This window comes from Aquila chrysaetos, chromosome 4 (genome assembly GCF_900496995.4).
Source record: "Aquila chrysaetos chrysaetos chromosome 4, bAquChr1.4, whole genome shotgun sequence".
Classification (NCBI taxonomy): domain Eukaryota; kingdom Metazoa; phylum Chordata; class Aves; order Accipitriformes; family Accipitridae; genus Aquila; species Aquila chrysaetos.
This window is the reverse complement of record NC_044007.1, coordinates 25,499,092-25,522,518: the sequence shown is the minus strand read 5'-3', so window position 1 is coordinate 25,522,518 and position 23,427 is coordinate 25,499,092. Positions and strand designations below refer to the sequence as shown.

The following is a 23,427-nucleotide window of genomic DNA, read 5'->3' as shown; positions in this document are numbered from 1 at the left end:
CCCGGCTCTTTCTGTACTTGGTGAATTGCCTTCACCTCTGGCGGGGGGGAGGACAGATCGCCCGATAAACCCCGGGGGGCGGGAAGGGAAGCGGGGCAGGGACGCGGCGGGGGCCTGGCCGCCCGCCCCGCCCGCTCCCGCCGTCCCCGCGCGGCAGCGGCGGGCAGGCGCTGCCCGAGCCCCCGCCGCCGCCGGCAGCCGCCGCCCCGCGCCGCCCGCCGGTGCCCGTCGCCCCAGCCGCGCTGCGGGCGGGCGCGGGCCGCCGCCGCCGCTCGCCGCTCGCCGCCGCATCTCCGCCGGACGCAGCCCCGGCTGGCGCCGAGGGGCGTCCCGCCCGCTACCTGCAGCCGCAGGACTCCACCACCATGTCCTCGTACTGCTTGTACACCACGTTGTTGCCCGCGTCGATGTAGAGGATGCTGATGGGAGTCAGTTTGGTGGGGACGCAGCAGCTGGGCGGCGTGGAGCCGGGGTCCATGGAGTTCATGAGGGTCTGGATGATGGCGTGGTTCGTGGGCTCCAGGTGGGAGCGCAGGGGGAAGTCGCAGACCCCCTCGCAGTGGTGGGCCTCGTACTCCAGCGGGGCGATAATCCAGTCGTCCCAGCCCAGCTCCTTGAAGTTGACGTGCAGCGGCTTCTTGCTGCAGCGCAGGCGGGACTTCTTGCCGTGCCGCTTGCCGTGCCGGCTGGCGAAGGCGGTGCGCCGCTGGCGCCGAGGCGGCGGGCGGCGGGCGGCGGGCGGCGGCGGCGGCGGCGCGCCCAGCTCGGCGCGCAGCTCCCCGAGGAGGCTCCGCCGCCGGGCGCGGGTGAAGACCACCAGCAGCGCCCGCTCCTGCGGCGGCCGCGTCCGGCGCCCGAAGCCCAGGCCCCGCAGGTCCAGCCAGCGCGGCGGCCCGCGGCCCGCCGAGGCCCGCAGCTCCAGGCACAGCCGCTTCCAGGGCCGCTGCTCCCGCAGGCCCTGCCGCACGTCGAAGACCTCCCAGCCGGCGGCCGGGGCCGCCCGCAGGTCCAGGGCGCGGGCGTCCAGCGGCCGCGGCGAGAGGCAGGGGAAGAGCTGCATGTGCAGCGGGGCGGCGGGCGGCGGGCGGCCGCGGGGGGCCCGGCGGAAGAGCCGCAGCTCGGCCCCCACCAGCTCCTCCGTCTCGGAGAGGGTCGACACATCAAACACATACTGCTGCCGCCTCAAGGGAGCGGGCGAGAGATCGTCTGCGAGATAAAAAATAATTACAGTCAGTTGCGCTCGGGGGCATCTGCCGAGAGGTCTCCGAGGCGGCGAAGGGCGGGCAGGGCCGCCGGCTGCCCGGCCAGGGCCGCGCCTGCCCGCCTCGCCCCCGTCCCCCAGCCGGGCCCGCCCCCGGACCGGAACCAGGGGCTCCGCCGGCAGCCGGGACCGAGCCGGGCCCGGGGGAGGGCGGGGGGAAGGAGGAGGAGGAGGAGGAGGAGGAGGAGAAGGAGGAGGAGGAGGAGGAGAAGGAGAAGGAGAAGGAGAAGGAGAAGGAGAAGGAGGAGAAGGAGCAGAAGGAAGAAAAAAGCAAAGAGAAAGAGGAGAAGAGAGAAGCAAAGCGAAGAGAAGAGAAAAAAGAAGAGGAGGAGGAAGAAGAGGAGGTATAGAAGGACCCTCACCAGACAGGAGGAGACAGCTCTCCCGCACCAGAGGCAGCCCCTGCTCCACGCACATCCTCTGCCCGTCAGCCCCACCAGCAATGTGGGACTGGCAGTGTTTCTGTGTTCATATACGTTACGCACGCATATATATATACATACATATTCTCCTTCAAGAGAAAAACCTGGACTTCTTTTTTGACACATTGGTGTACAAAGTGCAGTGCAGAAAGCAAACCAGATTCCCCCGAGCTGCTTTCCAATAAAATGTTTACAACCCAGCAAATACAAAAATTCCCAAAGCCCCTGGGTTTCCCCAGAAGCTAGTAAAGCTTGTGTAGATTTCAATAGTAAAAGTGTCACTGGAGCCTCTGTTCAGCAGCCCCTTGCCGCTTTTCCAAGCTCAGCCTGCTCCAGAGGTAGAAACGGAGACTAAAGAAACGCACAGCCCCCTGTTATTTATTGATATCAAAGGTCATTGCGATTCCTAGTCAGTGCATTTCACGACCTCGGCTCTACCTGACAGCTCCGGGGCAACCTCCTTGGGGGGCAGGAGGGACAAGGGGATGATTTATGCCAACCAAGACCTTCAGACGCGCCACGGCAAAGTAAAAATCAGTGCGGATTACCATGCAGTTAATCAGTGCAGATTAGCATACTCGAAAGTCGCCCTGCGCTGCTGTGTGTTCCCCCAGACGCCAACAGGGAGATGGAGCGTGGACTGAGAGTCCACTCCAGCCCACGGCGGAGCCTGCCCGCCGGCCGAGCTCATCCCTCTCGGGAGGGTGGCGGGGGGAGTCTGCAAAAAACACATACACAGCCCCAAAAATGTCGTCACAGCCCCAGGTGACGACAACAGCTGCTCTCGATCTGCTGGAAAGAAAAGTGAAATCCAGCGGGAGCTGCCTACGGGCGCTGGACGGTATCTGCAGCACTGCAAGGATGGAGCAGGGTTTGGCCCATGGGTCGCTTGTGGGTTTGGGGGTGTTTTTCCGTCCTTCACACGCTCGTGGCCGGGGGCTGAGGTGGCGGGACGAGGGTCTAGCAGCTCAGGAGAGTTCAAGGGCCATTGTCCCCTTCTTCAAGGGAGTCCCGGGCAGGACTGGGGGCTCCAGACAGAAGGGGATGTGCATCCCTCGGGCAAGAACGCGCGGGTCCCCTTCCTCCTTCTCCTCCTCCTCGCCTTTGGCTTTCCCTGCGCCCAAGGATCTGTCAGATGCCCGGGGATCCGGCACGGCGCAGATGGGTCTCCTGGCCCCGCCGAGCTGCCTCCCACCTTCCTCCAACGGTTCCAGCGACCGTCGAGAAAACCAGATCAACGCCTTCCCCTGCCCCTACCTCGGGGCTTTAGGGTGTGGGCAGAGCCGGGCCTGGGCACAGCTCCGCTTTTAACCCATCCCTCTGCCTGGGGGGGGGGGGGGGGGGATGTCAGGCTTGGTTTCAAAGGGAGATGCTCGCCCTGTTTGGTACTCCCTGTCGCGAAAGGGTGGAGGTGGGGGGAGCTCTGCCTCCAGCCCGCTGTCCCTCCGGAGCAGACACCCCCCCCCCCCCCCCGTTCTACTCCAGGCCAGTGCCCCCGCCCTGGGGTCTCCCGGAGCCCTACCGGGGTGCAGGAGCAGGGTACCACTGCCCGACCGCCCGGGCTTTAGGGGAAAGAGAGGGCAGCCCTTTCCCGGGGGATGGGGAGACACAGAGGTGACAGCGCGCTCCCCCTCCCCCGGGAACCCCCACGCAGGCAGGTGGCTGCGGCGCGGGGAAAAGGCCCCTTCGGGAGTGACATCCAGGCGTGCGGGTTAGACGGGAGGGAAGGGGGGAGAGGCTGAATTCCCCGCAGCCCCCCTCTGCTGAAAGCGGTTTATAAAGGGGCTGCAGACCCCTGTCATGTGGCGGGGCGGGGGGAAGCCAGCTCCGGTCCTGCGGGTGGGTCTCAGAGGCTTGCTCAGGGGGTGCGCCTACAACGCGCTCCCCAGCAGCTTCCTTTGAAGGTCCAGCTTGGCGGAGGTTGAACGCGTTGCACGGCCGCTCCGGCTGGCTCGGTGGCATGGCACGGTGGGGACACGGCCGAGTGGCAGAGAAATGTGTCCCCGGGCAAGCGGGTCTCCGAGCCGGGTTTAGGCAGCACCGACCCCGCGCTGGAAAACTCCCACTGGTTCCTGCAGCTGCCGGCTCCCGCTCCGCTCCCCGAAAGGGGCAGGGCTGCCGGTTGTTTCAAATAAGCAGCTTTGAATCCGATCAGATAAACGCTATTTATTCTCTCTTGTAACCTAATAATTCCAGATGAATACATAATCCTAAACCAGTATTGGCTCGCTCCCAGCGCAGTCGAGAGGGTGGGAAAAGGAGCCGAGGGCGGGGAGGGAAAGCGGTACCTCCGGAGCCTCCACAAACCGGGGAGAGACGGGTCTGGTTTGGGGACCCTTTGTTCCAGCGAAGCTGCCGCCTTCCCAGCACACAAAGAGCGGCAGCGGCGACGGCGTGGGGACACGCTGGCTGTCCCTCTCCCTCCGTGTGAGGAGCAGACACGGATCGGGGATTGTCCCCTTCAGTTTTTCCTTTAAACCCGAGCAGCGGCTGGGGTGAAATCCGGGGTTTCTAACAGCTAGGTCGAGATCTTGCCTTTTTCTCAGGCCAGTTGAGACTGTCATTACCGTTACTCCCGTTACCGAAATATTTGGGAAGAGCAGCAAAGTCATCTCACATCCAGCCGGGCTGGGGAAAGCCACATTGCAGAAAATGCACCGGAGAGGTGTGTTTATATTTGTAACGTTAATTTAGATGAATGTTAGTTACGCGGTAAGTATTAGTTTTATTTCGACTCTCCGTTGTTTATTTTTTCGGGCGAAGATAAAATATTGGGAGCGGGGAGGAGGGGGAGAAGAAGGGGGTAGACCTAGCTGGAATTTAAGCGTGTGCCAGCGGTGGGGGACGGCAGCAGCCCTGCTCCGCTCTGCTCTACCCAAAGCGCCCGGGCAGCCGGCGTGCCCCCTGCTCCCTCCCGCGGGCCGGGCCGGGCCGGGCCGGGCCGGGGGGGCTGCGCCGGGCCCCCGCCCGCCTCCTCCCCCGCTTTGCGGTGGCGGCGGTTTTATCATCTCCGAGGTTAAATGAATGACCGGGTTGGGACGTTTCCTTAAACTCCCTGTGTGAAGCCTCTCCCGCTTCCCGGGCTCGCTTTCTCGCCGGCAGCCTGGGCTTTGAGGCGAGCCGGGGGTTAACGAAGGCTACACAAAGTTTCCCTTTTCATGGCAGATCAGGTACTGGGCTCCCGGCCAATTCATCAGGGCTCAGATCTTAACTTTACATCACTGCAAATTATACCCAAACCACATTCAAGAAGAATTTTCCCATTCCCAAATTCTCTTTCAAGCCATATTTAAACTCGCAAACCAAAAGCACATTTGCAGTTTAAAGACCCTTTGCAGGCGCTCGCTCAACAATAATCTGGAAATTAAAACATATATCCCCCGTAATTGCGAGGGGCTGCCCACACGTTGTCTGCAGAGTCGCAAGGCTGACAGGTATTTCTTTCGGAGCATTACCCGAGCTGTGGAAACAAGGGGCTGACTCTCCATGTGTGGTATTTCTCCGGGTTTCAATTCCGCGTCTCCCAGCGCCTGCCTCGCCGTGGTTTTTTATTACACCGGGTGATTAGATTTAAATGTTTCGTTCGCTTTGCGATCGAGTAACCGGGAAAGACCACACCTTCCTCGGACGAGTTCCCAATCCTGCCAAAACCCCAGCGAGCTGATGGAGGGCTGTTTCCATTTTGGGTTTTTTTTGTTGTTTTTTTTTTTTGTTTTTTTTTTTTTTTACCCCGGAGTGGGGAGGCACCTGGCTGCGATATACCTTTGATCACCTCTTTACCGTACCTGCGCCGGGAAGGCTGCCTGCCCTCGCCCCACTCCCCGGCTCGCCGCTGCCACCGCCGCCTCCCCGGTTCCCACGAGCGACGCCCGGCCCTCGGGCGCAGAGGGACCGCCGCGACACCCGCGGGGCATCCCGCGGGGCTCCGGGCCCTTCGTCTGTCGTCATCGCCCCAAGAGATGCGCCGGGGCAGAGAGGGGCTTCCTTGGGGGGTTTCTACCTGCTGTAACAGACATTAACCGAGCGCCCTTCCCTTCCCCGTTTGCGGCGGTTTCGCTACCCGAAATACTTCGATCGAGGAGAAATCATTCTTCCCAAATTATCCGTGTTGAGAAAATCGGAATGCTTATTCCCAGCGCTTGGAGCTAAGAAATGGAGCGAGTGGACTCTTTGGAGGATATTTCTGAGCGATATATGTGGCAGCGCCGGGACACAGCAGCACAACATACAGATCTGGCCACAACTAGCACGGACTGAAACGTCCCCTTTCGCTCATAAACCAGACTTCAGGCACGGAAGGACGCCCAACCTCAGTTCCAGCCTGCCCCGAAATCGCAGGGAAAGGAGCATTTCTCCGATCGGCTGCTTTTTTTCTATAGGACTACGGAGCGAGGAGGAAAATGAGGGCGAGGCGCCCCGCTGCCGTGCCCAGCGCCGGGCTGGCTCCGGGCTGCGCCGGGTTTTCTTCCCGCGGGCCGCACGGTTCCCGGTTGGGGCCAGCCCAGGCTGCAGCACGGCATCGCCCCGCGGGCGGCGGAAACTAAGCAGCTCCGAAGCGGAGAGCTCGGTCCTACCGTCCTCAAAAAAAAAGGAAAAAAAAAAGAAAAAAAAAAAAAGAAAAAATTTAAACGCGGCCTCTTAGCAAGCCCCGCGGGGGGGGGGGCTTCTGGATTGCAAAATTAAAACTAAAAAATCAGAATCGGGTCCGAAAGGAGCCACCGGAATGGCTTGCTAGGCTTTAATTACTCCTTCCCGTTAGCAGAGCGGCTCCGCGGCCGCGCACCTCGCCGCCGGGCTACCTGCGCCGCGGAGCGGCCGCGGGGGCTGCGTCTCGCAGCGCTTGCGGGCTTTGCTTCCCGCAGACCGCCCTCCCCGTCCCGCCGCGCTGCTGTGCGCAAACCCCCGCGCCTTCGCAAAAGAAAACACGCAAACAAACTGTATAAATAGAAAAGAAACCCCCTCCGAAACCCCCGATTGTCAACGGGGAGAGACGAGCGGTGCGGCCGCGGCTTCCGAGGAGGGGACGTGCCGCTGGCCGCTCCGCCCGCGGCCCGGGCCCGCGCTCCGCTCCGCTCCCTCCCGCAGCCCCCGCAGTGCGGCGGGGGACGGCACCCACCAAACCCCTAAATATTCCCCAGGCGCAGGCAGCGCGGAGCCGCAGCCCGCTCCCCGCCCGCCCCCGCGCTGCCGGCTCCGAGGGAGCCGAGTGCCCGCCGCCGGGCCGAGCCGGGCCGGGCCGTGCCGGGCCGGGCCGTGCCGGGCCGCTCGCTCCTTCCCCGGGCGTACGGCGGGGATGAGAAGCGGCTGCTCGCTGCCGCGCTCCGGCCGTCTGGTCTGCATTAGTGTTTTTATAAGGGGCTCAAACAAATCGAATACAAGGTCACCAAATAATTAACAGTTGTGAATTCCCTCCTTCCCCATTAAAATACTTCCCTGCTTATATTTCATTTTCCTCCTGCCAACGACAACACTGCCTGGGCAAAGGCGCTGCACAGATTACACTATATTGCAGCTCTCGGTCCACCCAGAAACCCGCTGTTTTGCATAAACATGTTGCACTAGATGAACTTCGGGTGGGATTTACGCTCTTCTCTTCTGCCACATGCACAGCCGGGCCGTTTCCAGTTTCTGCACACGGGATCCCCCTTTCGTCCTGCCCCCTCTCCTCACCCCCTTCCCGACCCTAATGGCAAGAGCAAAATAACGATGGTCGGACCCCTGCCCATCTGAATCAGCTGCCTCTCAACTGGAACACGAAACTGCAAAAAGAAAACGGGAAGGGAAAAAGGAGGCGATCTCGACCCATTTCGATTTCCCCGTCCCTTAGGCGCGGAGCTCAACATTTCGTATGCGGGAGCCCGGCCGCGGTACCGCGGCTGCGGGCAGCTCTGCGGACACAAAAGGGAAAGGGGAGGCGAACCCACGGCAGCCGGCCCTTGTGGCATTCCCTTCCCACCGGAGATCCCTTTGAAAATCGCGCTCCCTCGCACCCCGGCTATTTCTTTTTTGTTTTCGGTCTGTTCCGAGCCGTGCAGCGTTTCTGGCTAGCTGTGGATTTGCTTGTTTATAGCTCCCTTCTCTAGCTCTCTCCCGCTCTCTCTTTTTTTTTTTTTTTTTTTTCCCCCTGCCTAGTGGAGTCCTTGCAGCTCCTAATTGTCCTGCCTTACTGTGGAGCTCCAATGCTGGGGGTCCTGAGGCCAGCGAGAGCACCATCTGCGTTTTAATGAGTTACTTCATGTGCCAACAGTAATTTTCCTACATTCAGCTAGGTCCTGTCTGATCTTGCGACCGTAACAAGGGGGAGCGAGTGGGGGGCGGGAGGGGGTGGAGAAGGGGGAGTCGCAAACCCTTTCCCCCCTTTCTGCGCTCTTTTTCTACAGATGGGGGGAAAAAATTATATATATATATATATATATATATATATATATAACGCAGTAGTGTGGCTTTCCTCCCTCTCGAGCTAGCCTGAAAGCGATCTTATTAGCTTCAAGCGGGAAGGGAAGAAAGAAGAGGGGAAGGTGAGCGGTTGTCGGTGTCGGCACCGAAGGGCTCTGCCCCTCTCAGCTGCGGAGGGCGGTGGGACGGGCTGGCTTCGGGGCTGCTGCCGCCGGGGGCTGCTGCAGGCAGGAGCCGACAGCCGAGCTGCCTTTCCCGCCGGACGTTCTCACGGACACGCAGGCAGAGCAGCCCACGCCGTGCGGGAACGGTATTTCTCGGCAGGACTAGAAGCTGCTTCGCGCTCCTCTCTGGGCTGCTGTGTCGTCCCCCCCCCCGAAATCCTGCCCTGAAGGATGCCGTGCGGGCAGGAGGAGGGACGGCCACCGCCGTGTCCCCCGGAGCTGCCGCTTAGGTAAAGAGCAGCCATTCTAATTGGGTCAATTTGGGCAGCTATATTGTCTGCAAATGAATTGACAGAAACTTCCACACACACACCCCCCTTCCCCGCTTTCCCTGAGCAAAGACTGTTCATCATCAGCACAACTCCAGCTCGCCAATTAACTGGGCTAGGAGCCCACGGGGAGGTGGGCAGTAAAATAGCTACCACTTCAGAGGAACGGAAGCTCTCTTGAAGTTTTTTGGTGATGTGCCATTGGCTGGTCCGCTTCATTATGGGAGACTAGACAATATTTGATATGTTATGACATGAACACTCAATTAGATCACTGAGTTGAAATACTCCAATCAGTGGCTTGATGCTAAGCAACCCTCAGAAGGTCCAGCAGAAGGTCACAGCCTGTGACACATCAAATCAAAATCAATGGGGAAAAGTGAGGCTTTTCCTTAATCAAACCAGGACTTCTGTTAGCAAATCACTTCCCCCGGAGTAGAATCTCCCATGCAGCGAGATGAGCTAAATTTGTTAAATTAACTGTCTTTCTTCTGGTTATCAAGAATAAGATGATCTTGAGCGCGGCTCTATTTCCCTGCGGCTCGCAGAATTAGCACCCCGTTTCCTCTCCGGCGGGGAAACCGGGCCAGCTCGTTTCTGAGGGCTGAGCTTTCGAAACCGTATTTCTAGAAAGCGAGTCCTCTTCCCCCTTCCCCCCCCTTTAACAGCGACGAAGAAAACAATCCCCATAAGGCGAAGGCGGAAAGCAAAACCCCGTGTCCCCTTTCCCCTCGGAAACGGCTGGGCGCTCCCGACCGCGGGGGGCACCCACTGTGGGCGCTTCCACGCACCCTCCCGAGCCCAGCGGGGCGCGACTGGCACCGGGGCGGGAGGGGAAGAGCCCCGCCGAGCTCCCTCCGCGGGGGAGGACCCCCCCCGAGCCGGGGGTGCCGATGGGGCAAGGGGCTGAGCCGTGGGGACCGGGGCGGGGAGGAGACGTTGCCGGCCCCGGGAGACGGCGGAGGGGGTTGGTCTTGGTTCGGTTTGGTTTGGGAAGCGAGCGGCTCCGGTAGCTCCAGGCAGCCGTGCGGTTTTCCCGGCGCTGCGTTTTGCCCTAAAACGGCGGGGAAGCGGGGAGGTCGGCGTGCTTCCCCGGCTCCCGGCAGCTGCCGGACGCCGCTGCCAGCCGCCGGCAGGTACACGGGCAGGGTCCCGCGGGGGTGGGACTGGGGGGGCGGACGGAAGGGAGGGTCTTCAAATCGGGGAGGTGGCGGGGGGAGAAGGAAAGAATGCACTACCTTCATTAAGAACCTGTTAATTAGTCTGTTCTTAATGGCTCACAAACCGGGGTAATGGGGGGGGGGGGAAGGAGGGGGGCGGGAGCGTCTTGAGGGAAGGGAAATTTCCCTCTAGGTCGCCGAGAAACCTCCTCCCGCTGCCCGGGTGCGAGCGATTAAACAACGCGAGAAAGCAAAGCAGGGCCCTGGCCGGGGCTGCAGGTCGCGGAGGGGTCCCGGCAGCCCCGCGGCACCGGCGCTGCGCGGGGAGAGCGGGGGCAAGGCCTGGGGCCCGGCTGGCCCCCGGCTTCGCCGCCCGCCCCGTCCTCTCCCCTCCTCCGCGCTCCCCGCCACGGAGCAGCCGAGGGCCCGGGGGAGCGGCCCCCGGCGCCGCTCCCGGCCCGGGGATGGGTGAGGACCAGCCCCGCGCACTTCAGGCTTAAAGGACGTAGGACGCGGCCCCGAAGCGGACGGCGAGTCCGGGTCGCCCCTCGCCGAGCCCCGGGGCCGGGAGTTACCTGGGCTTCGGGGTGCCTCCGCGCAAGCGGAGCCGGCTGCGACCCAGCCCCGGCGCTTTCAAGCGGGGCTGGTGCTCTTGCAGGTAACCCCGATAAAGCGACCCTAGGCGAGAGCAGCCTTAGGCAGCAAATGTTTGCCCTCGGTCAGTTTGAACTTTCTATTTGCCTTACAGCCGCAGCGATAAGAGCGATCCTTTCTCCGGCAGACGGAAAGAAACCAGAAGAGCGATTTTTTTTTTTTTTTTTTTTTTTTTTTTTTGTCAAGGTTGCCTTTACACCCAAAGTGCGCCTGCAAAGCTCGGGCGTGTTTCCCACCACCCCGTGACGATTCGGGGACGAACACGCGTATTTCTCGCACGCAGCATTTACGGCAGCGGCGGTCCGGGTTTAGCGCCGCGGGGCAGTTTGCTTTAAAATAAAACAACGCGATTCACAATTTACCGCAAGATCCACTTTTCTGCAACGCCGGGGGAGGGGGCAAACGCCGGTGACCGATGCAGCACGCTCCCCGCCTCCCCAGCGCCAGGCTCCGCGGGACGGCGGCCTCTCACCGGGGACCGCCATGGGAAGGGGCGCCCGCAGCCCCGGGGGGACGGTGAGGGGCGTGGGGGAGCGTGGGGGGGGGGGGGGGGGGGGGGCCAGAACTTACCTCGTCCCCTGTCTACAAAACTAGTGATGGTGTTGGCGGATTTGGACGACTGAAAAAAGCTGGCGTTGATGCCCAGTTTCTCCGCGATGGAGTACGTCCTGAACAGAGACAGCATGTACTCGTGCGGTTCCGCCCGTGGCAGCGCCCGGCCCACGGCGTGTCCCCCTTGCCGTGGGCGGTTCTCCCGAGGGGACCGCGGCACCCTGCGGCCCCGTCCGCCCCTGGAGGAGGCGGCGAGCTCTGAGGAGGCGGGGAGGGAAGCCGGGAGGCAGCAAGGTAAATCCCAGAGGAGGCTGGCGAGCAAGGCGGCGGAGAGCAGGGCCCGGCGTGCATTCATAGCGAGAGGCGGCGGCGGTGGGGAGGAAGAGGAGGGCGGCCCGACGTGCGGCTCCGGCGGCCCACGGAGCGGCGCGGGGACTGCGCGGCGGCGTGGCGCGGAGCGGGGACTGCACCCGGGCGGGCTCGGCCCGGAGCAGCCCGCCCCGCCCCGTGGGTACCGCCCCGCCGCGGACCGCCCCGTGGGGGCACCCAGCCCGCCCCCGCGGGGCGGTCCGCGGCAGGGCGGGACACCCCGCGGTCGGGTGCTTGGGGGTCCCTTTGCTCCCTCCTCGCTGTGGACTACACGCGGGAAGCGGACGCGAGGGCCGGGGAGAGATGCTGTGCGTCTCGCTGCCACCCGTCGGGTACCGCTTCTCATCAAATGACCAACGCTGTGGTGTGTTCAGGTGCCTTTGGGTGCTGCAGTTTCGGGTCTTGGGTGCTGGAGGTTCGGGTGTGGGCAGACTTGTGCGACGCTAATGATCTCGCTCCAGGCTCTCTGTATTCCCACGGCTATGTGCACGAGAGCTTGGCACAAAGCAGGGGTCTCTCAGGAAGGAGAATTTGGTGGAAAGTGGGAGTCTCACCTTGGGATGAGCCGGGGCCCACCTAGTGGGCAGCCTCGAGGCAGGCCCTGCCACCTGTCAGAGAGGGAAGGGAAAGCGCAGGCATGAAGACCCAGACACAGTTCTCCTTCTCTCAAAATCCGCACAGCCACCAAGAGGGGACCAGCCTGAGAGGAGCACGGTGCCAGGCTGGGGCCTGGGAAAATGCAGCGCAGGGCAGCCTGGGGCAGGCAGGATAGCCTTCTCAAAGCAGGGCACAGATCCTCCTTGCGCTCGTCATGCAGAAGACAGCAGTGGAGCAGAAGCAGGAGGATTCACCCACCCCTTTTCATCCAGTTTTTCAGTGGTGCATCCTCCAGTATAAGGCTTGTGTCAGGTCTCCAGATGGTTTCATCCCACGACCCACCTAGGGTTCACAGCCATAGACAAAGCATGGTAACAACCTTGTGCTACCCTACCTGTCCTGTTCCATCCTTGCTTCTTCCTGACCTCCTTCTCATCCTCCTGCCTGAACCATGGCACTGCTGCTGCTGCTGGCAGCCAGAAGACACCCTCCTCCGCTTCCCCATGCTGCTTTCCTTTACCCTATGCTGAGCTTCCCTCCTCTCCTCTCCTGATCTCCCATTCTCCACTTGTTCCTACCTCTCCTATCTGCCCCATCTCTGCCACTGGTGGATTTTCCTCTCATTCCACCAAACGATGCTGCAGCCTGAGGGTTGTGCAAGTTTAGCAGTGAAAGCTCAGTCCATAGCAAATAAAGGGAATCTGGCTTTCACCCCGCATTGAATCTGACATCTCTGACCATGCTCCTCCATCAGCAGCTGTTCTTCATGGGCCATGCAGTCGTAGCCTGGACTTTCTTCTCTTTTTCTTCCCCCTTCTCATTTTCCACCAAGAGAGGGCAAGTCATGCCTGGGGTTTTGGCACCGATCCCAGGGCAACACACGCATCAGTGGGATGAGGCAGACCCAGCCAGGGCATATGGAGCAGGCATCTAGCCTGGTAGGTCCCAGTTTGCCTGTAGGGAGCTCACTCCCACCGTGCTCCGCAGCTCTTGGGGAGAGATGCTAGGGGAGATGAGGATAGTGAGGAGGACATTCAAAGCAAGTGAGGGACTCAGTTTCCAAGTGATGCCAGCTGGATCTGCACTAGGGAAGAAGATAACTCCAAGGCAAGGGCTCATGAGCTGCCCTGCAACCCTCCGTACAAGGCTCAGCGAGCTCCCTGGTGTGGTTTTGGCCCATGCCAGCGCCCAGGCCTGTTACAAGTTATGGCTTGTGCCAGGGGCTGTCCCTCGATGGCCATTTGGATGTGACCATGTGGATGTGGGACACATCGTATAGCTTGGATTAGAGAACGGGGCCCATCATTGCCTTGGCTTCTTTTTAGTAGGATAGATGTACTGTGAGGTGCTGGCAGATGAACTGTGAAGGAACAGGGCTACAAAAGAGTATTGGTGACAGTGCAGAAATGAGGCAAGTGTTCTGCACAACCAATTCCCACATCTCCCCATCCCATTTTTTCAGTCCCTTTTATTTATTGTGCTTTCACTCCTCCTGCCTATCCCCTGGCTTCACAGCTGCCCTCCTGACCATTCCCCTCCCTTTTCATCAGCTGCTTTCTGCTCTGGGACTTTCCCCCACCTCCCATCCCTTCAGCTTCACTTTTCTGATGCCTCACTTTTGTTACTTCTGCTACCCTTTGCCGCTCCCATCCTTTCTGCTCTGTACTTAGCATTTTGGCTATTTTTTCTTGCCATGACCCAGTTCCTTCCGGAGCCTTATCATTGCTTTTTTGTTTCCTTCTGCCCCTTTTGTGCCCCCTTCACTTATTCCATGCTTCTGCCTGCTATCTACAATCAGCTGCCCAGCTCCAGTTTCTTCTCCGCCAACTTCTGCCCAACGCTAGTCCCCCAGGCTCTTTCTTTTCTCTCCTGCTGCATTTCATTGTCCTATTTTCCTTTTCTGATATTGTTTCCACTTCCCACATCCCCTCCTTGCGGTCCCCAGCACTGCTGCTGCATGGCTGCCCTTTCCCACTCCCACCCCGCTGGTTTCCAGGGTCCCCTCGCTGCTCCCGGAGTGTCTGTTCCCTTCCTGCCTTTGTCTCTCGGTCTGTCTCTCCTCTTCCCTCTTTGTTCTCGGCTTTTTCCTCCCTTGGCCTCCTCCTCTCCCAAGGGAAGGTGGTTTCATACTAATGCAAAGCTGCAAGGGTCGAGTGGTCTCGAGAGCAACTTCCATCAGCCCGATTTAATTTCTACCTGCTGCTTTTGCACATTTTAACGCATTCTCTAAAATTCACTCGGACGGCTGCTTTCCACCCTCGCTTCTTTATCGGGGGCCTGACTAGAAGCCCTCTGCAGCCAACGGGGGTCTTTTTCCCGGCTCCGGTGACCTTTCAGGCAGTGCAGAGGCTGGGGGAGGCACGCGCCCTGTTGTTATCACCCCGAGACAGAGATGCTTACCACATGATAGCATACACAGGTGGTAGTAACAGCTATAACGTAGGCAGTGTTGTTCTCCTGCCTGTTTCTCACAGCGTTAGGCCCAGTTGCTCAGGGTGTCCCCTTGCCATTTCGGAAGACAATGCCATTGTTCAATACAGCTAATTGCCAGGACAGTCACTTAAGGGAACGACAGAGCACAGGGAACTGAGAAGATGTAGCAGTCATGGTGCCTTATGCAGCTACACAGTCAGATCACTGCGAGGGACTTCAATATATCAAACCATCTTAAGAAGTTTTGGTTTTGTTTGGCATTGAGAAAACCGTGTGGAACTGGACCTGGGAAGCGCAGGCAGGGGCGGGCACCTCGCAGGACAGCGCGAGAATGAATCAGCGCCTGTGAAACACGTGGGATCCCAGCTTCGGAGCTCGACAAAGGGCGTAATAATGGCAGCAACAATAAAAAGAGTAAAATAATAGCAGCCACCAGAAAAAGAAGAATAGCATTTTTAAAAATTATTTCCTTTCCGGTTTTCTTAACAATAAAAGTTGGCCAGATTTCAGGTTATAATTGCATTAGAAATACTTTGTAACAATTTTTTTAATTTCAAATATGTTTCTCCAAACTAAAGCAATTTGGAGACTGCAAAACTGCAGTTTTAAAACCAGTTTAATTAATTTCCTTGCACTAGCACACACAGTTTTCACATCTTTCAAGTTTTTTCCTTTCTGTGAATTTGTCATTCTGGAGAAAAGAAAAATTATCAGAGGCAAATTTGAAAGCCAGGAGACAGCCAAAATAAAATGTAATTTTTTTCCCCTGGAATTTTAATGGAAATTTCTCTTGTTATAACCATCAAATGAGCAGCAATGTTAAGGAGTAGTGTCAGAGGTTAAAATTCATCCCTGCACAAGTGGTCAAGCCAAGGCCTAAGCATCACTCATTTCACCTCTGGTTTGTGGCCTTTCGGAAGACTTACTGTGGTGCATAAGTGGCATTAGTACAGAGCTGATCAGCTTGTAGACAGTCCTTCTTAAGAACCTTTATTTTTTTACAGCTAGGTTGTGGCTTGTTTTACCATGAATGATCCATTGTAGGGTTTTTATTTCTGCGAACCAAAATCATTCTCTATTAGAATGATTAGAAAATATATTCACTCAAAGTATGGGCTTCTGCCCCCTTTACCACAAAAAGCTCCAAAAAGGCTGTGGTCACACCACGTAATCAGGGGGTATGGATTCCTACTGGCAGAGCAGTTAGCACAACGTTTTCTGAAATGCCCGTGTAGTCCGTATGTGCTGGTTTTCAGCAAAACACCAGCCTCGGCTTTGAAAATAGGACTTGTCTTTCAAGGGCCCCAGATCTGAGGCAGTGAACTCCCATCCCTTTTAGCTTCAACATTTTTAGCACCTCTGCTTCCTTGCTGCAGGGCTCCTGAAAAGGTTGGGTTTCAGTGCTCCATAGTAGCAGGAATATTGGTTTTCAGAAGGTAGATTTTGACCCAGAACTTGCTTCCCCTTCCCGTGATGGGCTTTCCCTCGTGGGTAACATGCCAGCTCCCCTCCCTCCCAGCTGGGCTGCCCTGCTCTCGGCTGAGAGCATCCTCGGGAAGGGAGCACCAAGCTCCCTTCTCTGCTGCCTGCATCCTGGACCATCACATTAGCCAAATATATATATTTTTTGCTTAATACAGAAAACCATCACTTTTTTCTCAGCTTATTTGTTTCAGCCTGCCTGCTCTCCAAACTGTTAACATAAACGTCAAAACTCTAAGCGGAACAAGAATTTTAACTGTCAAAACTACGGCATGTGAACTAACAGGAGGAGAAGGAGTGTACTCAAATAAGTAGGGTTGCCTTAGGAGAGTCTGAACCAGCTCCCGCATTGTGGTCCTCTTTCGCTTTCCAAGCATCCCGCAAGGGATCCATGCCTCTCCCAGTGCGCCACGGCCCGCCGGGCTCTTCCAGGCTAGTCCCCGCGCCCCGGCTCTGCGGCGGCTTGTGCAGCCCCACAGCGTGGGGACGGGCTTTCCCATTTCTCTTTCTTTTGCTCCTGCTTTTGGTGGTTAGTCTTTTCACAAGAAAAGTCGGGAGAAGTAGCAGGGCTAACCCTACACACCACTGTTGCTTTTTACAGTGTTTTATTTTGCCACGAACCAGTGGCAATGTTGCTTCTCTGCAAGCTCTCTGCATTTTTGTCACTGTCTTAGATTAGAACCATATTGTCTCTCACTCACAGTTAAAAACTTAATATATGGGCATGAAGAGTGAAGCCACTCCTGCATTCTTGGTGCGTCAAAACACATCCTGACATCGGGGAAACAAACTGCAACATATAGAGCAGGAGAAAGGGGAGAGGTTTGCAAGAGCGGTTTGCTTTTGTTCGCTCTGGCGTAGAAAATTAAAATGATGTAGGAAATTGTCTTTCCTGTTTAGGATAGATTTGGTTTTGAAAAATTACTGCTAACTTTGTAAACATTAAAATAGAAGCAATAAAGATGTGAAATCTCACACAGGGGATCTACAATGTTTGTATAATTATAAGCATATGGTTACTTTACATGAGGTCTCTGTTATACTTTTATTTACTAGTGCTTGGGGAAAACAGAGGTTCTCAAATTCAGTGTTTATTTACATGTATAGGGAATGTCACAGTCCCCATTAACCTGTCATAATCTGTATTTCTGTCTCGGAGCTCCAGCTATATAAACCGAACCTCCAGTTATACTATAATTTCTAATTTGTTCAGCTACATTGCTAACTCAGACAATTTCTGTCTTTTCTAAATAATGTATATCCTGCTGCCGGTGGCAGGATGGGAACCACTTACCACCTCAGCGCCTGCTCATTTCAGCTCTTGGGGGGCTAAAAGCGAAAGGCTGTTGCTTCGATGCAGTTTTCTCTCTTCTGAGGAGTTTGGTGGCACTTTAATTTATTGTTTTCTTTTTAGTCTGACTTTCCACTAGGCTGTGAACCCAGCCCCGGAGGATACTCGGCATTTCTTCTTCAGTGCAGAGTATCCACAATTCCTAATTTTGTAGGACACAAAAGGACCTCAGCCCCAGCAGGATCCAGACCTCCATTTGTGGGCTGAATTATACTATTTGTTGTCTTTAATACTTAGTGGCCATATGTCTAGGGCTGCTCTTTGCTTCAATGCAGTGAGTGCAGGAGCTTATATATGCGTAGAAACTTCTGATCTTAGAAAACTTGTGGAATAATTTGCAGATATTTCTTGCACTTTTACATTTTCTATATAAGGATACTTACAGTTTTGGTAAGCTAGATTTAACTGTAGGTTTTGGTTTTTTTGGGGGGTGAGTACCTCAGCTTTGGCTTCACTCAGGCTGGTGCTGTGAAACGATGCTCACTGTCACGAATGATCACAACCACACGTTCTGCCTGGAGAGGAATAGAGACATACAGCAAATTCCTTTTTAGAAAAGATGAAGGAGTCTGTACAAAGTGCTGCATCATCACAGTTTGGGCTAACAGCACAAAGGAATTTATTTGCATCCTTTTATTTTACAATTCCTTTCTCACTCCTCTCATTTCCCTCGCTTCCCTCTCATCACTTCAGCACTGCATGGGCACTTTGAGCACGGCAGCCAGGTTTTCTCGCAGGCCCTGAAATGACTTTAAGGCATCTCAGTTACTGTCCTATTACCAGTGTCGGGATGCAGGTGAGCAGTTTACCTGAGACCCTGAAGATGTAGGTACCAATCTTATTCATACTCACACTACCTCAGGAGTTTCACTCCATCTCTCCTTGCTGCTGTTTCTGTCTCATTCCTTGTTTCAGCTGCAAACTCTTCAGGACAGGGGCTGCTTCCCACCATACCACTGCTATTTAATTTTTTTCTTGGTAGGGAAAATTTAATTTTTCCTTGTGTTTATTCAGGTCAAAGCACTCCGCCAGTGCTAGCTCTGCTGAGCCCACCGGGTGTTGTTTACTGTCTTCCTGGGCAAGGACCTGCAGCCGTTTCCCTAAAGAAACCCCTTTAGGAGCAGCGTAGGAGTCTCACCGCATGCAGACCCAAACCAGGGGGTGCCAACCGAGCAGCCTCTGGCAAAGGAAACCAGCTCCTGGGAAATACAAAATTCATGTTGACCCTTGTCAATGCTTTGGTGTCGGAAGGAGCCGTGCTGCAGCAGTCCCCAGGCTGGGGATATTCCCTCATCTGTGGAGGTTATGCCTGAAGACAGTGGCAGGGGAAGGGGAGGCACAGACTGAACCGTGTGATGGTGACAGCCGTCATGTTAATTCCACTTTTTTTCCCCTATTCTGTTTTTTGTTGGGTTTACTGTGGAGGGAGTGAAATGCATAGAGGGGAAGAGGCGGGTATCAAAGAAGAGGAGGAAAAGGCAGGCTGTCAGTGGTTTTATATCGAAAAGTTGGCTGTAGGCTGGGTCTTCTCTATTAAATAGAAGGGCACCCTCAGCGTGAATTCAACTCCATCTCAGAAAACATCCCCACATGCTGCAAGTGTTCCTTTCCCTTTGCATTTCCATTTTTGCATTTTAAAAACTCTGTAATTTTAAAAAGCCACTTTTCCTATCCGTGGTACAGAGTGAGAGACAGGCGCAGCAAGGGCAAGCTGCTGACTTTCCCCGGGGAAACAAAGTATTTCTCTAAGTGAGCAGTGCTAGGGCATACAGCGCTTCCCTGGCACCGGAGCCAGCCCTGGTGTCCACACCCTTTCTCGGTCCCAAATTAACTCAGTTATTTTGCTGAGTAAAAGATGATTAAACAAGCAGTAAGATGTTATCATTAGAGGCTTCCTATTAAACTACGACTATAAATACTGGCACAGGGAGGATAAAGCTTCCTCAAGCTAAGCATGTCAGCAGCTAATGTTTCCTTAAACATTGTCCACAAAATGCATTGGCTGACCAAAATGTTTATCAGTGCTACCTCTTAGGAAACCAAACTGGTTTATTTTCAGTTCCTCTGACTGCTTTATATTTAGTGCAGTAATGTGGTTACCTTTTACATAAAACTGCATCTTTAAACAGATTCCCCAAATGATTTTCAACACCACAAAGGCAAAAGACCAATACAAAAGAATGCCGAGGCTGAAAAAGAAGCATTCACCAGCCAGAGCACAGCAAAAACCTCTCACCCGTAGCACATTTTGATTCCTTTGCAGCTTAATCATAATTCTGGATTCCCTTATTTGAAACGCTAGTTCTGGGATTAATTAAATCAGCTGGTCCAATCCTTGAGCTATTGATGTGCACACTTACTCTTTCTTAATGTAGAGTGGGATTTTTTTCTATACACAGGAGCAGTGGTAGCAAGCCGGAGGAATGCCAGCGTGCCATAGCGAACAAAGAGCTCTAAAGCAGAAGTGAATGTTGGAGCATTGCTCCTCCCCACTGATGCCAACGCTGCCCTGGCACAGGGAATCATGCTCCTGCCCCTCCTGCCACCACACGTGCACGGCTGCTGGTGTGGGCAAATGCCAGCAAGGCAGGAGGGAACCAGGAGCGATGGCAGACTAAAAATATTAGCGCATTTAAAAGCAGAAAATGTGGGCATTGCCTTTATCCTGGGTATTTTATCTATGCCAACTGAGCAGCAAAAAAGTCCTTTAGGAAAGCCAAGCTGAAACTGTGCAAACAGTGTAGATAACAACCCTCCACGCTCGCTGCGGATGAAACAAAATAAATTTGCAATACTTCGGGAGGTGCTGGTTTGCTGCTGAATTTCCAAAGTCCGGAGAGATTTATTCATTTTGGGCCTGAGCCCAAAGCCATCGCAGGCAAGGGGAGTCTTGGCTGGGGCGGAGGGTCAACCTTTTTATGGCAGGGCTGGTCTACGGTGATCAGAAAAGAGCTGCTTCCGTTCAGCCGGCGTCTCCTTCGCATGGGGAAACGCGCAAATGTTGCTCTCACTGTCGTTAATGGGAATTATGGTTGCAGTTTAACTTCCTCACATGCCAAGGTATCCCACAGGTAACAGCCCGGGTGTGTGTATACAAATTAGTTCTTAAAGTTGCACGCATTTCCCCTCTTTATAAAAGAAGACCAGGCACTCTATAACTGCTGAGAACAGGCTGTCTGAAAGGTGTTTTATTAACTAAAGTTGGGGAAGAAAATGAAACTGAAAAGAATACGACTACATATTAAACTACATGAAGTGGTCATGACAACTGGGGATCTCGGTATCATAAAATTTTAACAGCTGGATGCAATCAATGGGGATTTTCCATTTTTCTTTTTTTTGTTAAGCTTAAGAAAGAGAGAGAGGAAGAAAAAAAAAAAGAAAAGCTTCATTTTACTCGAGCAAGCTCTTTATCCAGCTCAGCTTTCTTTGCTTAATATCAGAAGTTGTCTTTACTTCTCTATAAATCTCAGCACTGCCTGTGCTCAGCTGACGCTGTCCCTTTCCCGGGGCAGGGATTCCACAACAGGAGGTGTTCAATATCCCCAACAGCAGCACGACAAGGAATGGAAACCAGAGAAATGCACTTTATAAGGAGATTTCCCCAGCATGTATAAAATTTTCAGAACTTAAGAGTAATTAATTAACATCAAATTTTGCCTCAAAATTCATCAAGACTCATTTGTGCCTGAAACCCCACAGTAGTTCTTCAGCAAAAGGACTAAGTTCCAGTGTAAGTCAATAGAAACACTTTACCGTTTGGCTGGGCATCTTCCATTTCATCACATGTAATCACAGCCCCAGCTTTCCCTTATATACATTTCTCCTGCTCTAGCATTGCTTCCTTCTTGGTGATGTCAGCATTTGCTTTGAGGTGGCTGAAGGAATATTTCACAGACTGAGCTTTATCAGAGCTATAGAAAAGGAGAGCCTTGGCCAAAAATAATGTAATGGGCTTCTTACCAAAAAAATTAATGCATGTTTAGAAAACAAGTCCAGAATTGTATATAACTTACTGGAATCATGTTCCTTGATAGCTCCATCGAGGACTGCCTTATTCATTCAGGGAGCAATGGGATATTTTTCAGCACAAGTAAGTTTGATGGCGCTCAGTCTGACTCGTATGGCTTTGCTCAGGCAGCCTTACAAACAAGCATGTTTCCTCAGTTTGTTGTTATTTCTGTGTCTGTTAAAATGCAAACCAACTCCAAACTTCTGACTTCACCTTCCAATGGTTACACGTGAATGTTTGTTTATTAAAATAACTTCATTTTTCATTTACCAATGCCTCATGAAGCCTACAACAGCATCCACACAGCTGAAGAAAATCTGCTGCTCTCGCTGCATTTTCAGCCCATCCAAACCCCACTTGTCTCCGAAGTCACAGATTTTCCAGAGCAGAGGTTGGGCTCTGGATAAACTCCTAAGCCGCAGTTTAGAGAACTGCTGATGGCCTTTGCCTCTCCCGAGGGATTCGACGCTGCGTGCTCATGCTGGGGCTCAGAGCAAGGCAGTATGGAGCACTGAAGCTGCAAAAAGAGCAGATGTCAGTCTGGGGAGTTTTCACCTTCAGTCTCCCAATTCCTTCAATGGGTTGCCCTAAACCTTGTTTTCCATGTTTCTCCCACAAAAGTCATTTGGAAACACCCGTAGGCAGGCCAAAATAAACATCAGCAGATGGTGACTGGAAAATGTCATGGGCTGCCCTTTGCCCAGGTGCTTGGGAAGGGAGCGGAGCGCACCACAGGGAGACCTGGCAGTGCCCATAGCAGTGAGCTGTGAAGAAATCAACTGGTGGGCGACGAAATGCTGGCTGGACTTGGTGACTGCTGAGAGCTGGGATGGGGATCTGGTCTCTGAATTTGGGGGAATGTGTCCGGACTGTGACGGACTCCTGAATTGTGTGCTTGTTTCAATACCAAGTATCTGTGAATTAAAGTGAGCCATTGCTAAATGATATTGTGAAGCTGCTGCAAATGTCTTGGGCAGGGATGGGAGCTCAGAGCCACCAGCAGAGAATAAAATGATCAGAGGGAAGATCCAAGAAATGTGCTTGTCTATAGAAGACCAGTTCATAGGTGGACCGGACCACAGCGTTTGAACTACATGATGTATTTTAGAGGCTAGTAGGAGGCACTGGGCAGCGAGAAGGCTTTGTCTCCTATTCCAAGAGAAACTGCTACCTCAGAGGGTCCTCGGGAAAATCACCGACCCTTGCCATCCATCACCCAAAACGAACTAACAGAACCCAAGTGAAAAACCCGGGCAGCCTGCGAATAAACCCTCCGGGGGGATATGCTTGATTGAGAATGAGGATCACACTCGCACCTGATGTAAATCACCAGAGAGTCCCAGACATCAGTGGGGTGGACACGGAGTGCGCTGTGTGGGAACTGGCCCATAGGCTCCGAGCAGATTTTTTCCCTTAAGGCCAAGGCCCACCCCGCCGTGCACCGAGGGGTGCGCAGGCTGCGGGGAGCGGGGGGGGGCACGGTGTAAGGGCTCTCCTCTCCCGTTTCCTGACCTCTTCCTCTCACCTCCCGCTTACGGGAGAGCCCGGTGTGCTCCGACCCCTGCCGGGAAAGCGGCCAGAGGAGGCCAGGGCCGGCGCCTTCTTCCCCCGCCGCCGCCCGCTCCGGGGCAGCGTCGCTCCTTCCCCGCGCCCGGGGCCGGCCGCGGCGGGGGGAGGGCGGCCGGGCCCGGCCCGGGGCGACGGCGCCACCTGGCGGCCAGAGCCAGCCGCGCCGGGGCGCCGCTGCCGCCGGGTCCCGGTGCCGGTGCCGGTGCCGGGGCGGCGCGGGGCGGGGGGGACACACGGGCCCCGGAGGAGCCCCCGCCCTGCGCTGTGTGCGTTTTCCTTGTGGCGAGTCCGCTTCTGGCATACGGGCGCAGGCGCACACGCCCGCGTTATTCCGAGTGTCTCCTGAATGCCCCCGTGACCGTCACGCAGGTCTTTTCGAGGAGGGTTCGCTTAATTTTGTCCGCATTTCCTGGGGTGGGGCTGTACCGGTGCGGTGCCCCGACTTCACGGAAACGTCTGACCTCATTTCTGTGTGCATTTGTCCTGTATGCTCATTTCTGTGCCCGAAGATGCAGCCCGCAGACAGATTTTTTTCCGTATGATGCTCGCCTTGCGCGCTGCAAGCGTCAAACAGGGATGACAGCAGAGACACGAAGAAGCTACAGGGAGCATCCGAGGCGAGGAAACAAGAAGGTAAAGGTTGAAACAGCAGGCACCCAACCTGGAAATCACACAA

At 55.4% G+C, this 23,427-nt stretch overlaps 1 protein-coding gene and 1 long non-coding RNA gene across 3 annotated transcripts; one reads left to right on the top strand and one right to left on the bottom strand.

Annotated features, from left to right (window-relative positions):
- Positions 1 to 223: 223 nt before the first annotated feature.
- Positions 224 to 11,381, bottom strand: GDF6 (growth differentiation factor 6). Its single transcript, XM_030012671.1, has 2 exons — positions 10,957 to 11,381; positions 224 to 1,206 (listed from the first exon to the last, which is right to left on the bottom strand). Exons 1-2 carry the CDS (start codon positions 11,291 to 11,293, stop codon positions 338 to 340), a joined length of 1,206 nt encoding a protein of 401 aa, XP_029868531.1. The 5' UTR covers positions 11,294 to 11,381; the 3' UTR covers positions 224 to 337.
- A 143-nt stretch (positions 11,382 to 11,524) lies between these two features.
- Positions 11,525 to 22,608, top strand: LOC121233248. 2 transcript variants are annotated; one of them, XR_005932222.1, is made up of 4 exons: positions 11,525 to 11,681; positions 18,185 to 20,903; positions 21,208 to 21,263; positions 21,468 to 22,608. It is a non-coding gene; the product is annotated as an uncharacterized LOC121233248 (long non-coding RNA). The 2 variants fall into 2 exon arrangements; XR_005932221.1 differs by lacking the exon at positions 21,208 to 21,263.
- Positions 22,609 to 23,427: the final 819 nt, after the last annotated feature.